The following is a 17,199-nucleotide window of genomic DNA, read 5'->3' on the forward strand; positions in this document are numbered from 1 at the left end:
ATGGCAAAATCACTAAAAGCATCTCATTGTCGTATACTCTTGTTGTGCTATGGCCTTTTAAGTCAATGACCTTTTCAAACAATGTTAACAGCCACTCACATAACATCATCTCAGCCCGCCGTTTCATCTGAATAAGACCTCTGGTGTCACTCACTGACGTAAATAGGGTGGAAGTGGAAGGTTTGTTTTTTTTTGCAGAGCGGCTATTTTAGTGCTCGTTCCTCTGGTTCATTCATAGAGAAGCGTCTGAGCTAATCTAATTGTCACTAATCTGGAGTCAGCAGTCAATCCCTACACACTGAGACTCGTGTTAAAGAGACAGCTGTCAATAAGGGCAAGCACGCACAAGTGAGCATGTGCCACTCTAGTTGTTAACCGTGTCCTTTGTAAGTGACAAACCAAACAGAACAGACAACCAAAGCTGGATTTAAAAAAGTAAAATCTTTTTGTACCTTGCTAGCATCACGTTGTCTGTGTCATCTTTCCCCCACTCCCAGTCCTTCCCTGGATCCACAGCAAAGTGCAGTGGCAGCATTTTGTGCTCTGAGTCAGTGAGAGGGATCACAACTGCTGGTGGAAACAAGAATAAACATCAGAAAACAATAAAAAAAATAATAAAAAAAATACACCTACATAAGTGAGGACTGTGGGCAAACAGCATCTTTCATCTCCTATTTAATATTTAGCAGTTGGCTTTGGATGGTTTTGAGTTTTCTGTGCAGTGAATTTCAAGTATGCATAAAATCAGGATTTAGACTCCACTCTTGCAATCGGAAAACATTCAATCACTGCATGGTCTGAATTCCCATGCTATTGACATTAGCACGGGAATTCAGACTATGGCTGCGTCCTTATTTGATTGCAAATCCTTCCAAGGCTGCATCAGGAGTAGTATAAACAAGGCTCCCCACAAATGTGACTCGACCTATCCCAAGATTCACTGCATGCCAAAGAAGTCACAAAGTGAAGGAGCAGACCAACCACGTCCGAGCCAGAAGCACAGCCTTGGATTCCTGGGGTCACTGGGGTTTCTTTGTGGGCAGTTTTTTAGTGTGCAAATATTGTCAGAGGCATTCACCGTAGTTTAGCCAAGTTCAGGCGAGAGTGCAGTACTTACAAAAAGAGAAGAGAGCTGTGACTAAATGGAAAACCAATCTACACATGAGTGTGCTGGTGCTCTAATGTTAATAATATCTTTTTTCCAGTTGTTTAAAAACAACAACAACAAAAAAACACATTACTGGACCCCTGATAACATCTTTCATCTTGTATTTTTAGCCCAACCTGGAGCTGAGCTCCATGGATCATGGAAGCCCAGTTCTCTTTAGTCATCATTCCCAAATAAATCATCAAGAACAATACGCAAAAAGGACTTCCCCATCAAGCAGCGGCACCAAGCTGTAAAGTAAGAAAGAAACCCCTAGTGCTTACTAGAAACTCATCAACTTCTCTGGGGGAATATTTGTATAAGCATTCCCCTGATTGATGTACTCGCCTTTATGGCTTTAAGATATCAGCTGCTTACTACCAGCCCTTGAAAAAGGAATCAATATTTATGCGACCATTTTAAAGGATGATGGAGAGCATCACCTTGCTCTTTCGAGCTGTCCTTCTGTTCCATGGAGACCAGAGCAGAGAAGTGCGCCTGATCGTATGCCAGGACCAGCGGAGAGCGGTGGCACTTGGCAGCTGGCACTTCCAGCGGTAGGTAGATGCCTCCGAATGGGATGGGAGCAAAAGCTGGAGGGTGAGTAATAAGCACATTAAACATTTGCGAAACGGGACCTCAGCTCGGTTTCTCAGTCAGTAAAGCACAACAGAAACATACGAGTAAACAATAAAGATATACAAGGACAATACCTCACTTGTTGGAAGATTTTTAATCTACTTGAAATGGAAAAGATCATTATCAAAAAACAACAACAGCTACTAAAAGATAGCAAACTGTTCATGCTTCAGTTTATTCCCAAGAATGCTGGTTTCACATTTGTTTTTCCAAACAAAGTGCTCAAATATATTTATTTAACCTTATTCCACAAGGAAGTGAAACTCTAATGTTATTAAGATGAGTCTTTTGTGAGACCTGTCCTGGGACGAGACAGGCAAGCCGTCACAGCCCAGCTGTAACCAGAGAAACCCTCTGAAGCACGGGGAAAACATAAAAGGCTGCCAGGAGTTCATACTGTTTGTTTTAACTTTAAGATATCAGAAGGGCAGAGTTCATTTGAAATACTGCAATCATGAATCACGGATTATCTGGTTCAAAGCTTTTGTTTGGCCTCAGTTTTGTAATCTGTAAATGACAAACATCTACACTCCTGTTCACAGAAAAATAGTCTTAAAAAAAGCTGAGCTCATCTGGAATCTTAATCCCACGTGAATGTACCCAACTAATTTCCACTAACGCTGGAAAACACAGTTTTTCATAAACTGGCTGCTCATACAAATAAAACTAGCCTTTACATCACTTTGAGATTGTTGTGCTGCAGCTGCTAATGTTTTCTGGTTCCGTGACTTTATGAAAAGCCCATTTCTGGTCTGTGACTTCATATCTTTCATAAGCTGGAGATTCGAGAATCCAAATGAAGACAGATTATGATCTTTGAAGGGGAAAAAGACATTTTCTGGGTATAAGTGGACAGAAAATAAACAGGCCCTGCTACATTCGTGTAGCAGGGCCTTTTGTGCCTTTTGTGTCACTTTTGTGTCTTCCATCAACAGCTTTCATCGCTTTCTGTCTCAGCTAGCCTGTTAGCTTGAAGCTGCAGCATGTGCACAGAAAGACTGTCGATGTGCAGACCACGGCTTCAGTGGGTCATTGGGAATTTAAAAAAAACATACAGGAAACACCTTTAGTTGTAGTTTTTGTCAGTTTGGTCAAATCAACAATCCCACCCACTGATAGTGAAGATGACCCACACGAGCAGCTCTAAGGTTTTTACAGATGATGGTCCAAAAAAACAAAACAAAAACAGAAGACGGGCTACAGCAGCAGAGGACCACGCTGTGTGCCACTCCTGTTAGCCAGTAAATGTTGTCAGACTTAGTTAATTTCTGCTGTAACTAATAAGGTGGCAGTTGAGTGTATATTTACTGTGACATCTTTACATGTGTATTGTAATAAGTATTCTGAACTACTTACAACTTGCATCTAATAAAAACCTAAAAATCTACAGCGACATCTTTTTTTTAACTCATTGTGTTCACGAGATTTTCCAAAAACCTGACCTCTGACCTCGAGGTAAAGGTTTATTCAGACATCCAAGAGTTTTAGTAAATGTAGCTAAGGCATTAATTTGAAAATCCTACGTCCCCTCGATCTCGGCTTAGAGTGCTCAGAAAGTTGGGTGTTCACGCCGCACGCCCGGAGGGCTGACAACAATCCCTCATCAGACTTTCATGGCTGCAGGTTAAAAATGGAAACTAATGAAAACGGAACATTTAAAAACAATAAAACTAAACTGAAAGTGAAATAATGAAAAGTCTTTTCAGGCTTATTTACCCTCTCCTCCCGAGTCCCTCAGCATGGTGTCAGCGACCACCACGATGGGCCTTCTAAGGACATGAGCCAAGACAAAGACGTGAAACTCCTCCAAACTCTCATAAACCGGCTCGTCTGAAGACTCCACTCTGGAAACAACGACAGCAACAGTTTCTTGTTTATCAGAGATGATTGTTTACACTAAAGATAACAGTTTATTACTACCAACTTGAAACTTTGGCTAACAGTAAAACTTAAAAACCACATTGTGTTAGTGTGGCTTTGGTTTTTATAGCTTTACAGCCACTGTATTCGACCCAGTGGACTTTTGTTTGCCACAGTAAAAAAGCAGATGGACTAATGAGGGCCGGTCACTCAGTTGTGACTGTGAGTGTGCTTGTCTGTTCATGAATAAAAACATGACTGTGACTAAGTGTGCTGGGTTAACAGTCACTGCATTGTCCGGGCCAGGCCTTACCCGTTGGTGCCGTTGGTGCTGTAGTGTATTCTCGGTTCGCTGGAGGCGAGCTTCAACAGTTCATTCCACTCTTTCTGCCACTCCTCCTCCGTGTACACCAGCCCAGACTGAGGAGAAAAGAAGGGCACACACACACACAAACACAACTGCCATTTAGAGAGGCCGTGTCAAATGTCACAAAAGCATGTACTGACGTTATGGCGTCTCACCTCAAGGTTACATGCAGACAATTGAGCCTAGAGCCTTTAGAAACGTACTGTCGCTTGTACAGCAGCGACAGAGCAGAGCTGTCAACACATATTCTAAATTTTATTAAATTAAACTGCCATTGGTTTGCGAGAATCAATAATCATCTGTGGAAAATCTGGAAAAGCTGCACTGCTGCTGGCATGAGAAGAGAGCAGTGATCGAGTGTGCAGTTAAACTGACAATTAGGAAACATAAGAGGACAAATATCAGCTGAACAACTTAAGGCAAACGCGTCCAGGGTATGTTAAATGACAGGGATGCCAAATAGGTTAAAGCTCCATATGACCTTTAGATGCAAACTTGAAGCTTGATTTAGACTTTACATCTTAACTTGAGTAGTAACCGGAAACTCCTTTTGTCCCTACACTGCAACCTTCCACGCCATGCAAGACGTCGGGGTATGCGTTGACCCGATTTGTAGTTCCATTTCTTGGGAGGTGCACGTCAGGTTACGTTGAATATTGCGGTGCAGGGTTAAAAAGCTGTTCTGGTTATAACATGGCTCTGACCCAGAAGTACAATTCAGATGTAAGGGATAGATGTGAACTTAACTCTGTCCAAGCTGCTGATCTCAAAGGTTAAATTTATAGTACTGTGTTTAATTCCTGCTATAAGTGGTCAACATTGCTGTTTGCATATAGACCTGTGCTGGTGCGTCTGCATTGCTCTGCCATCACAAGTAAAAGTGAGCTTTAATAACAAAAAGGGAGAAAAGAATTTTAAATTCTTCTCCTTCCTGCTTCCACTTTAACAAAATGCAGGAAGGAGAGAAGACTTCAGAACCAACTATGAGCAAAGCAAGAAAAACACAAAGGTCTACACTGACAGCAGACAAGCTATCACATTAGCAAACTGAGCAAGCCAGAGGTAATTAGAGCATATTACATTTTGTTTCACAGAGGTATTACCTTGTTGCTTAACAACGACACGTGTTTATGCTGCATATTAAAATTATTATTATAGAAAATTAAAGAGACCTATTACAGATGCTAATGTCTCTGTCACTGCCACACTTACAGGAAGTAACAATAACAACTGTGTGATAATGATGGTAAATAGTTCCCAACCCAACACTGCTAAACACAGAGTGATTAACACTCAGAGCCCTGTCTGTAAACATTACAAACTTAGCATAGTGGAACATTAACTCTTCTTACTGAGTAATGAATAGATGAGTGATAAAAACTTCAAGCGCTGCAGGTCCCTGGAGGTTTGAATTTTATGTTGAGGAAAAGATTATTCCATGTTTGTCACAGCAGAGCATACTCAGCGTATCAACCGGCCATTCTTCTATAGCTTAACCCAATAACTGTATTTGTTAATGCTACATAGAGCTTATAAAGGACATCTCTATGTTGAAATAAATATAGAAGCTATAGAAGCAGTTATATCTCACTCTGGTTTTGTACTCGTGAGGAATTAATGCACAAAGTACGATATTCAAATGTTTTGTTTAAATGAATGGTCAAACTTGATTTTTGGCCAGTTTTGACAGCCACCAAATAAAACCAATGACCTAAATTCACACAGAGCAGCCACAGGCCCGAGCACTGCCCACGGAGCAGCTCCACTAGAGCGTGTTTGGTTTAAGTGATTTGCTTGAGGATGCCTCAGATATTCTGCTGTGAACATTATGCAGTCATTCATGTGGTTTCCTCTTACTGTGGGTATATACATGCTGTCTGCATCCACTTTAAAAAAAACAAAGCATACTTGCTGTGCTACAATTTTAAGCTTTCATGAGGATAAAAGTTGTGTTGTGTAAAACAGGCTCTAAAATCCTGTTTTTGCCACATTGCGAAAAAGCGTTATCAGCACGCAACTAAGAAAAAAGGTGGAGATACTTGTGCTTAGAGTTACATCTCAAAATCAATGTTTGCATTTGATATGGCTGCAAAAAAAGGACAAAGGTGACTTTTCATGGTAAAAACAACAATTTTCAAAAGTTAGTTAACCAATAATGAGTTACATGGGAATTTGGTTTGATATGTAAACCTGCAAGTGCCACTTTTTTTTTTTTTTTTTTTTTTTTTTTTTTTTAAATACAACAGCGCTGCTAAAAATGTTTTAATTTAATCCAGAGTACTGCTGCACAATTAAAAATAAATTTAAAAAATAAAATAATAAATCCTAAATACTGGTCAAAAATGCGGGAAAATAGAATAAAATAGATTTACAAGTTTCCATTTCTTTGTACTTTAATTATAATTTAACTGAAAAAACAAAGAATAACTTAAATAACTAAACATAACACAACCAGGAACAGAGTGAATTCAGAAAGGTAAGGGGTTTACAAAAATATATTTAAAAAAAAAAAAGTTTTCTTTTGATGAAAATGAAGGCCAAAAGACAATTTATCGAAAGTACCTGTTTTACTCCTTTCAGCTGCTCCCACACCACAGGCTTTCTCAGTTTTACCACAGATGCCCTTCCTGGTGCAACCCGATATCTTGTTTTACTAATTATTGTAAATCAAAGTTAACTGAATTTTCAAAACTCGATAAACTTCAGTGAGGAAGACAGTCTTGTCCATAGCTAAAGTATTTACAGTTAAAAATGTAGCAGTAGTGGAGGAAACTAAATAAAAACGAAAACTAAATTCTAATGATTCAGAATTCAAACTACACCTTGTTTATCTTATTCTGTGCACTAGCGCTGCCCCTTCATCTTCTGAACTGCATGCTACTCGTTAAATATCAAATGTTATGCAGGCTGACTTGAATTATCTGGCATGCAAGGCATGTGAAAAGCCTCAACTTGCCTAGTAACTTCTCTGTGCACCGCCCTAATACAGTCATGGGAATAACAAAGATAGTCAAGGCTAATGTGCAGCCTCTGTGACAGACCTCTTTGTTCTGCTGGGTCTGCTGCCACCTCCACCTGCGCTTCAGTGCCTCTCTCTCCAACCCGTGATCCATCAGTGCGTACAGGGACTTCCGCAGCATCAAGTCTCGGTCGTGAAAGCCCCACATACCTGCAACAGAAACAAAATCAGGTCGTTAAACACACATCAACAGAATCTTTTGTACAACCACATCTAATCATATAGGTGTGCAGATGTTTCAGGGGTTTTTCTGTATTGTCATGTCCCAAATAAAAAAAACTACAAACTTACAATGGCTAAAGGGTCTAACTGTCTTTTAATGAGAACAAGTTAAGCACATGAATATTATACTCACACCTACTATAAAAGTCTGGAACAATGCCTGCACAGTTGGAGCATTATTAATTTTCTGAGCTAGGAGTCCTAAGTGGGCTGTAAAGGCAAAGTGAACGTGCACGGCAACATTGTAAAATGCAATTAGTGCTTAAGCTAACACTGGAGTTCCCTTAATGAATGCTAATGGAGTGTGAACCTACACTGTATTGGGGTCTTGTTTGAAAGGCCCGTGATACTCACCGAGCGAGGCTGCGTGCAGCAGGCAATTTCCATCTCCGCTTGTTGCCAGAGGTAGCAGACTCTGGCAGTTTGAAACCACTTTTGTCCACCAGTTCAGCCGCCCTGCAGGTGAATAATAAATGTTTAACTCACATGTTTGCATGACAAATATGGTGAAGTATTCATCCAAAACAACTGCTGTGCAAGTCCTCAAAAAGATAGTCATTTGTGTCAACATGTGATTTTCAAGTCAAAAGACTTCCAGAGAAGGTTTTCCTCTCGTGTCAGCAGTCATTTTGTCTTATTTTGGAATGAAACAATTCACCTTCAAAAGTCATAGCCTATAATTATGAGTTAGTGATTACAACACCTCTGCCTTTACAGGTATTCAGATTTTGCTACAACTGTCAGAGCTGTTTGAATGAGTTATATGTTTACTGTCACAATTTAATATAATGATGTTGAAAACAGTCTATTTTCCTGCCCTAGCTGCACACACGAGGTGAGCACAAAATAAGAAATTCAACACAAACTGTGATTCAATTTTATTGCCATCGACCTAGGAAAAGCTAATGGCATAAGATGTAAGTACAACTCCTCCGGTTTCATACACAAAACAAAAACAATTATTGCGCTAGCTTATGTGGTTCCAGTTCTACAGGGATTCAAAAATAGATAGGCAAAACGGAGTGTGCCTGCTCCGACCGGTTTTAAAGGGTTAATGATATATTTTATGTAATAATTTATAAAATTAGGTTAGAAACAATAGAAGACAAATGGCACGAAATACACTTTTCTATCGTCCACACGATATATATATCGTCATATCGCCCAGCACTACTCGATAATCAGATCATCTCTTCTGAGTAGCAGTTGGCAAGTTTGGGAACGAAGAACCTTTTAACAAACTTCGAGCACAACTAGACTCGTGGTGGGGCAGCCATTGGAGAAAGGGAAAAAAAATTAAAAATACTGGCGACAGTGTTACCGCTCAGCGTCTTAGAAGACACATATTAGAAGACCTTGGTTTCAAGTTATCACATTTACCAATGTTCAGGATCTTGACCTTTGACCTTTAGGTCTAGGTCACTGAGATTCGAACTTGTCAAATAGGTTTAGTAGATACACCTATGGTATAAATTTGAAGCTCCTACATCGACTCATTCTCGAATTATGGCATTCACAAACTTAGCTGTCCATGCTGCCTGCCCAGCGAGGTGACGACAAGGAGAAGACGGAAGACAGAGAGGCAAGGACCGAACAAGAAATGTCTCAAAATATATTTCACAAAACCACCAGCTGACACTCTGGATACAAAATTTACATTTGGAAGTGGCGGGTCAAAGTAACACCACAACAAGTTCTTCAAAGGGGCCAAGCTACCACTGCAAAATAGCATTTTACCTTGTTGGTAATTTAACATGAACTAGTCACAACAAACGTCACTTAAAACAGCATGTCGTGATTTTAAATCCAAATATTTAAAACAGAAGCAGTACATCTGTTGTCTTATAAATGCAGGAGTAGGCAATATATTTTGGAATAGAAACAACAAACACTCGTGTCACTTCAAAAGCACGTGGGGGGTAAGAACTGTCTTTTATCTGCAACCAAGTCAAGCCTAAAATCTCATGTATGGTACAGAGTTATACTAACCGGCTTGCTCCAAGGCCACCATCATGGACTGCTCAATAAGGTCCCTCTCAATGAAGTTCCTGAAGTCGTCCCGGTACACAGTGAGGTCTGGCAGTTGGAAAGTGCACAGGGGCGTGTCCAGAAGAGGCTCATTGCTGCTACCGCCGGTGCTCGAGACGTGAGAGCGGGCCAGAGAAACGATGGTAGAGCTAGCATGAGAAATACCCCTCGACAAACGCTTCTCTGTAGCTACAGAGAGAGAGAGAAAAAAAAGGTGTTGCATGAAGTGCATATTTGCACATTATGATTTGTAGTTATTATGGTTAGTCTCAGGGTAGACCAGAATATTAAGCGGTAGGACAATTGCTAGTATTTTTATTTGATAAGGAATGAAACGGTGCATTAGTAACCTTTCGGGAATGATACATTATTTTTGGCAGCAGGGGGACATGCCTGCATTTTAAAAAGTGTGGACTCACCTAAACTAAGAGACAGCTCAACTAAACTTTCGCCCAAACATCCAATGTAAATTGTAACGTAGAACTTTGCATATCACAGCTGAAACACCAACAGGGCTTATTATCAGAAAACTGCTCGCTGACTTGGTGCTGTTGTCAGCGTTACACCGTGGTCATCACAGAAGCTGTGACATCAACCCAGCTCTGCAACCATTTTTACTCATATTGAAACTACTGCAGTCTACTCCTAAACCACTGTCGCTATTCAGGAAAAAAGAAAGAAAAAATAATATATCAGTGTTTAACCATGAAAAAGTAATACAGAAAGTTTAAACTTCTCATCTTTTCCAACCTTTGCAGTTACATCCCTGTGTCATCTGGGTTCCTAAACTGCACCAACTCACACGCTCGAGCCTCAAGCCTCCATTGCGAGCACCAGATTACAAAAATATTGTGAGGTTTAAACCCTCTGTAATTGTCACTTTATCAGCTGATATGTAGTCACTGCATGTTTGTTGTAGTCAAAACATTTAGATTAAGTTGGTGCACCTAATAAACTGCAAACTGAACTCGTGTTTTGGACTAACTCACTTCCTGAGAACCTCACCTTGCACCACCTCATCTTGGCGATGGAGTATAGGCCGTCCTACCCGAGCCATCTCCTTTTCAGGGGCCAGATACGTTCGCTCTTCTGTGAACGAATACGACAGGTTCCCAGCATGCACCTGTCGCAGCTGCTCAAAGTCACTGAGGGCAGCAGTGAAATCCCAGTTCTTGCCTAGGAAGAGAGAGGAAGAGAGAGACAGAAACATCTGTCTGAGTTAACTGCTCCAACAGGACTACCTGAATCTTTTTGGCAAGCGAATGACTGAGTCCTCATCAGTTTAAATATTTACCACAAGTCAATGCAACACGGGCTTTGTGTTGTACCCAAAGGCCGCTGACACATTCCTTTATTGGATAAACGCCTCAGCTCGCTGTCTTGCTGCAATGCATTACATTTTAACCCATATTCTTATCTGCAACTTGTGCTGCTGCTAGGCAACAGGAGCCCTGCTGACACTAGTAATACCTTCGTTCTATTAGACTTTGATAGCATAATTAACAGTAAAAAGCCAAAAGCACTTACTGAGTCCACTGCCTGGAACATCATCTCCAGTTAACTTCCTATAACTACATCCCCACTTCTGCTTTTTTTTAAGTTCACTTGAAGCAGAAATGAAATTAATGGATTAAAAATAGAAGGGATCAAAGTGTAAAGACAAACAGATCTGATAAGTTTTCGCTTTACATCTGTATTTTCACATTGAAGGAAGCTACTAGAAGAAAGTGGTGCTTTCTAATGATGTGGAAAACACAGCTGGAACGCAACGCTGGTGATGCAACAAAGCTGTGCTGAGATAGAGAGCGTGAACTCAGGTGGAGGAAACAGAAATGGCATTTATAGGCTTTTTTAGCCTTACAACTCCAGGAACCTTCGACCACAGTTAGCCGCATTCATACACTTCTTTATTCCATAAACATCACACACTTTGTTTATCTCACATCCTTGGCCAATTTAGAACCACCAATCAACTTAAAAAAAGGATTTATTTGAACTGTGGGAGGAAGCTGGAAAACCCACAGAGAAATCTGCACAGGGCCAGAAGAAACATGTAAACTCCACACAGGAAACTCCCAACACGTTAGAAGATTCAAACCAAGCACTAATCACCGCACTACTGTGAAAGAAAAGTGACAACAGCAGCTCTCATTAATTCAATCTCAATCTAATTATTTGCAGTCAAAAAGCTAATAAATATCACATCAAACCACAAGTGCGAGAAGCATAAATATAAAGCAAAGCAAGCTTTATGCCTGGGTCCAGCTATTACCAACTATTTTATACATCGTGAAATTCATCATTAAAACACTGCTGCTTGTTTAGTCTTAATATTTAAGTTCAAGTCTTAATTTAAACAATAAACTATACTTTAAAATAAGGCTCAGTCTGAACTAACATCCATTAAGGAAGGGGAAAGGAAACGTCATGTTGCATTCATCACTTTAGCTTTGCAATATTGTTAATAATGAAATTCTACCATCCTCAGTAACTCACCCTCTAGCAGGTCTCTGGCCAATCCCGGTTCAGCTCCAGTGGAACGGACAAAGTCGGACAGGACTGCGTCCATATCCACGGTCATGTGATCATGAATTCACAAGTTGGCGGGTTGCATCCAGGCATTAAAAAGAAAGAGAGAGAGAGAGAGAAAGAAAAAAAACAAAACAAAAAAAACCTGTACTCTGCTCTCCCCGACAGGGCAGCAAAGTGAATGGATAAGGTGGAGTCGGCCTCTACCTTCAGCTAGTCTGTCAGCCACACCTGAAAAAAAGGGGGGAAAGAAGACAAAGTAAGATTAAGGCTGCAGGTAAAAACCCATCAGAGTTTAAACATCCACATTAATCAGCTTATAAGAAATGAAAAGAGTGCAAAAGGTGATATAAACCTTATTCAACCCCTTTTTGAATATAAACCTGTTGTGGCCTGGATGTTTTTGAACTTGACACCTTTCACAGTCACTTGTCCCGCCCATGAAAACAGCAGAGACACACAAAGAGCACAGGTTTCACTAACTGCTTGAACAGAAACTAATGGGAGTCAAATGACAAGTCGAGTAGCTCTGCGAGGTGTGATGTTTGTCACGTGGGAAACTTTACTGTGTGGTTTCAGCTGCTTTTATGAAGACTCTTTAATTAAAGCTGACAAGTTAAAAATTTAAAAGTCATGACTCATGGTCCCTGTAAAATCTGGAATCAAGACAAGTGCTTCAATCACACCTGCAAATATGACCTGCTGAAAGAGTAAATGAGTGTGCACCAAGTATAATTTACTACATGGTTTCCAACTAAACTACATTTATTTGAGGAATTGTCTCCGCATCTCATCTAAAGAGAGAATGGAGTGTCACACAACTGATTGGTGTGCTTGGTGGAAATTTTACTTTGGTTTAACGTTGTTCAACATTTTCTGTTATGGCGCAACTGCAACATATCTACAATACACCAAGACTGCATTTTTGCTATTGAGCAATTTACTGGCCCTATAGATATTTACTAGCCCATCAAAAAAGATACCTTTATCTATAAAAATATAGTACTTTTTAGAATTTATATATCTATATATCCATCCTGCATGCTGCACTTATCTCTGCTAGAAAGCAGGGTTGTTGTATGTTTGCAATTAAGAAAGAAATCAATCAAATGTAAATTGTGTCAAACTAGACAAAGAGTTGATCTGCATGTAGAGCTTCTTATTCCAACTGTTTAATTTAGTTGTGCTGTTGTGTAAAACAAACAATATGTGAAAGATTCATCTTATTCACATTTAAACCATCTTAACTGAGTTTCTTCAAAAGAACTTTATTCCCATTTAATGTAAAAAGAAGATTTGTTTTGATTGGTAGTAACTGTCAGCCCCTGGGTCAGCTGCTATTCATTTCCTGTAAAATGCAGAAAATATTGTTGTTGATGCAGACAGCATTTCAGCATCTTCACCTACATATAAAACTTCATACCACTCGTTTAGTCCAATGATTATGACTATGATTGCTCCACAATGACCAGTCAGCAAGCAGTCAAGAAAATAATGGGAAACCTTGTTCACAGAAATACCAACAACAACACCCTGTATGAATATTTCTGAAAACATTAACTGGAAAAGGTCATGGCTTTTACAAAGAAAATCCCTACTAACCAACAAACGAGAATGGCGACTTTCCAAATTATTCATAACTGTTGCTGTGAAAGTGTTGTTCAACCAGAAATTAAAAAGATGGGAAAGGACAACTTGTGCATGCATCTTTCCTGGAACTATGCTCTCAGTAAACATTTTTCCCCGATGCATTTAAGAACTAGATTACTGAACTGCTAGTTTCTGGTATTACTGAATAAAATTCCCAAGGCATTTTTTAAATTGCCTTCATGGTCATCAGGAGTCAGAAAGGAAGTTTCAAAACACCAGGATGGTGACAAAAACAGGCACCTTGAAGTCTCACCAGACTTCACTAACCAACTGGTAATTTGCCATCTTTTATACTATCTGTGGAACCAACAAGCTGAAGTCCAGTGCTGCCACATCTGTACTTTATATTTACTCTTGTACATCGAGTGTAGATTAAGCAAAGACTAAGATAAATTTAAGATAAAGCAAAGAAATAACTGTCTGGCAAAGCAAGAGGTAAAAGAAGTGAAGACGTGTCACATCCAAGTACAGCCTGAGGGAGTGGTTTGGTATGAGGAAACACGTCGTGCCTTTCGCTCATTTGAAATCAATTAGTCTTCAAATTTCAATGGCAGAGCCGAAGGACCCACAGTGAGCAAGCTTCAGTTTGGCACTAAAATCAATACAGAAACATCATCGGGACTGAAATAAAGACAGAGTAAGGATCGACGGGCCGTTGGCATAAAGGATATAGAGGGCAATCGATGCACAGCAGACAAAGACTATGAATCAAAGTAGCCCTGGTCTGACGGATGTAATTTGGGACCAAATCAAAGCAAAGGGGCCTCTATTTTGTTTTGGTGCTGTAGCCAACGTGATCAATTAACCAAAAATATTCAGTTGGAGATACGAAATAGAGAGAAAAAAAAATCTCTAATGCTTTCCCTTTCACCCTTAGTGAATGTTTGAGGGGTGCATACGTAAACCCGGTGCACCAAAAGCTCAGGTCTCAGGATGCTTCACTGTGGGGTTTTTTGTGTGTTTGTTTTTTCTTGGGCTCTGTATGATATTGGTGAGAGTAGATACCCATGACATGGTCATCTAAGCCACACAACTTTGGATGTGAAGACATAAGCTCCATCCAGCTGCTGTCAAGACCTTGTTTCCAAAAGGGGGAGCTACAACAGTTAGTTTCAAACCAACAATTAACTGAAGGGCTGCACGAATGGCCACTATGAGGTAAAAAAGAATTAGTCCAACATTAAAAATACAGAGCTGGTAAGCACTTTACTATGTCTTCAGAGGGCTTCCATCCGTCTTTGCCAAACATTTGGCAAACAATTTCTCTTTTATATATTTTCTTATAATACAGTCATAATACACTCAATTATATTTCAGTATCATCTAGAATATGCGTAACAGAAGAAGAAAAATTACCACTAAGAGGAAGTGGGAATTATGCTGTTATCCACTGTAGTGTGGTGCAGAGTTTTTATTCACTTTACTTCCATTTTATTGATAAGCAGCATGATGAGGAGGAATGAAGTAGTGATTTAGGTACAAACTACTAGCAGGGATCTGTCATGGCCTAGCCTTATTATCCACCCTTATTTCTGATCAATGTGGTTCAAAAAGGAAATAAAATGTAACTATAGATAGTTTGTTTTTTTAAATGTTACTCTATATGCCTGTAAATCACTAGTTTGATGAGCAAAATAATATATTATAGTGACTGCTGACTCCCAAAATAAAATACCTACAGTCATCTATTCCCATCAGTCTCATGGCTCATCCACCACCTAGTGTTCCTGCTTCATCTGACTCAGTGAACTCTTTTCCATTGTGCCTGATGAGTCACGAGTTTACTCTTCTTACACCTCTCCACCATTCTCTCGCTTTCCCTGCCTCCCTCGGTTTCTTTATCATTATTAAAGGCACGCAGGCACACGGGGGAGAAACAGACTTTCTCAGGCAGCACTGTATTTCTAGAGCATTCTTTGCAAAGTCAGCGGCTCGACAGTCTCCTCTGCAGGGCCTCCCAATATTCTTGTGAGATCTACTGATCACATACACACAGTGTAACGAAACAGGCGGAGATCTCATTTGAACTGATACAGAAACGTAGATTAGACTGTATTCTGACCAACAGCACATTCGTGGCCGACCAGAAGCCACGACCGACACTCTGGGAATCACTGCGACAGGTTTTGAGTCACTGTCTAACAAGCCTTTGTTATAAAACAAAACAAATTAGGGCAATTTTATTGCATTAGTACAAAATTTGATATAGCATAACTACTATAACTACTACACTGACAGGGACATGCTGTAAATGAAGTGAGGCCCACTGCAAGAAAACTGAACTATTCAAATTATCATCGCAGCTTTCTGGCAAATTCTTTTTTTTCCCTGGTATAATAATGACAGAAATGAAAGCGTTTAAAAAGGAGAAAGCAGATTAAAACATACAAACAGGAAGCTACTAAGTTGTGACAATACCACAGCATAGTAGATGTACAGGCTGCACCTTAAGTTCTGATGGCTAAACAGTGATGGCTTTAGCAGCAGCATCAACACGTTTTACCAACTATGATGGCTTTAGCAGAGGACAGAGGTCGTCTAGTTACGATGTAAATCTGTGTTTTCTTATAATCCTGTACCATTATGTGATGTATAGTCTCCCAGCACAGGCAAAAAGTACTCAGAGCCATTAAATATAAAAAAAAGTGGAAGGGTGATAAACAGAGGGCTGTGGACAGAATGTTCTCGCACACTAATAGAAACCTAGCTGCTGCTGATGTGTAAAACTAAAACCATCAAATGGCACCTCCTTCAAAAGCACTTTTTTCAGTATCAAGTTGGTAAAAATGACAGTCTGTGTCCTCCAAGTCTTCTTGCATTACACTATAATAAAAGTCACATATTTTATTTTTTATTCTGTGCTGGATAAGATCTGAGCGCATCAGGTCACTCATGAATCAAGCGTTTCGATCACAGTTACTTCTTAACTGTAAAACTTTTTAATGGTGCTGTACAATAAAACTAAAGTGATAACACAGGATTAAATTATGGCGGAAATTAAAGTCATTAAGACCGCAATAAAAATGTTTATGACACTGAACACCCTGAAGGGAAAGAGGAAGTGTGGGAGGCCATAAGTTTATGGCATCCATCAAATGCTCATCAATTGTTGTGGTGTTGGCGCACACTGAAACTTCACCAGAGTTTGACACCCAAAGGTAATTACAAAGCCAGAGTTCACCTTTAAGGTCATAGCGGGCTTAAAACAACAAAACATGACGTCTAACAAATACCTTGTATTTCATGCCCTCAAAATCTATTATTACATGGTCAAAAATTTCCATTTGGCAGCCAGGGAAAAAACATTCTCAACAAGAGAGACCCTGCGTGGATTACTGAGCAGTACTATCGCTGCTGCCAACATGGGCCAGCGATTTGTATCAGGGATGGCTGAGCTTTTGTCTGGCAGGAGCGCTTACGTAACAGGAGCTGCTGACAACACGTGGGTGCTGAGCTGAGGGCAGGAGAACGGCCTGGATCACGGAGGGAGACGGAGAGGTCACCGCAGCCCACTGCGTCAGCCGTTGGTGGGCTGAGGGGGTCACTTTGTTGCTTGGATTGGGACTGCAAGTTTGCTTTGCTGTTCTTTACAGTATTTAAGGAGGACACATTTTTTATGGTTTTACACGAGGGCTGTGGAAAGTGAGCAAAAAACAAACAAACAAACTATCCACTTGTTATGGTGAAATTACAAGTTACAGGTAGGGCTGGGCCATATTATACCGTTCACGGTAATAC

The 17,199-nt window shown here is 40.1% G+C and overlaps 1 protein-coding gene across 4 annotated transcripts in view; it reads right to left on the minus strand.

The window, feature by feature from the left end:
• otud7b (OTU deubiquitinase 7B) overlaps positions 1 to 17,199 on the minus strand; it is a 42,048-nt gene that overhangs the window by 5,413 nt on the left and 19,436 nt on the right. For 2 of the 4 annotated variants that reach the window (XM_042221306.1, XM_005923685.3), the window contains exons 2-10: positions 11,779 to 12,042; positions 10,288 to 10,458; positions 9,244 to 9,471; positions 7,609 to 7,710; positions 7,055 to 7,182; positions 3,960 to 4,066; positions 3,503 to 3,630; positions 1,591 to 1,740; positions 453 to 570 (exon numbers count right to left, since the gene is read on the minus strand). In XM_042221306.1, the coding sequence (XP_042077240.1) occupies positions 453 to 570; positions 1,591 to 1,740; positions 3,503 to 3,630; positions 3,960 to 4,066; positions 7,055 to 7,182; positions 7,609 to 7,710; positions 9,244 to 9,471; positions 10,288 to 10,458; positions 11,779 to 11,863 (1,217 nt within the window). In that variant the 5' untranslated portion in view covers positions 11,864 to 12,042. The remainder of the gene's footprint in view (positions 1 to 452; positions 571 to 1,590; positions 1,741 to 3,502; positions 3,631 to 3,959; positions 4,067 to 7,054; positions 7,183 to 7,608; positions 7,711 to 9,243; positions 9,472 to 10,287; positions 10,459 to 11,778; positions 12,043 to 17,199) is intronic. The other 2 variants (XM_042221307.1, XM_005923686.3) reach the window with 1 other exon arrangement.

Source organism: Haplochromis burtoni, unplaced genomic scaffold (assembly GCF_018398535.1).
Source record: "Haplochromis burtoni strain Fernald_Lab_line unplaced genomic scaffold, NCSU_Asbu1 Contig_64, whole genome shotgun sequence".
Classification (NCBI taxonomy): Eukaryota; Metazoa; Chordata; class Actinopteri; order Cichliformes; family Cichlidae; genus Haplochromis; species Haplochromis burtoni.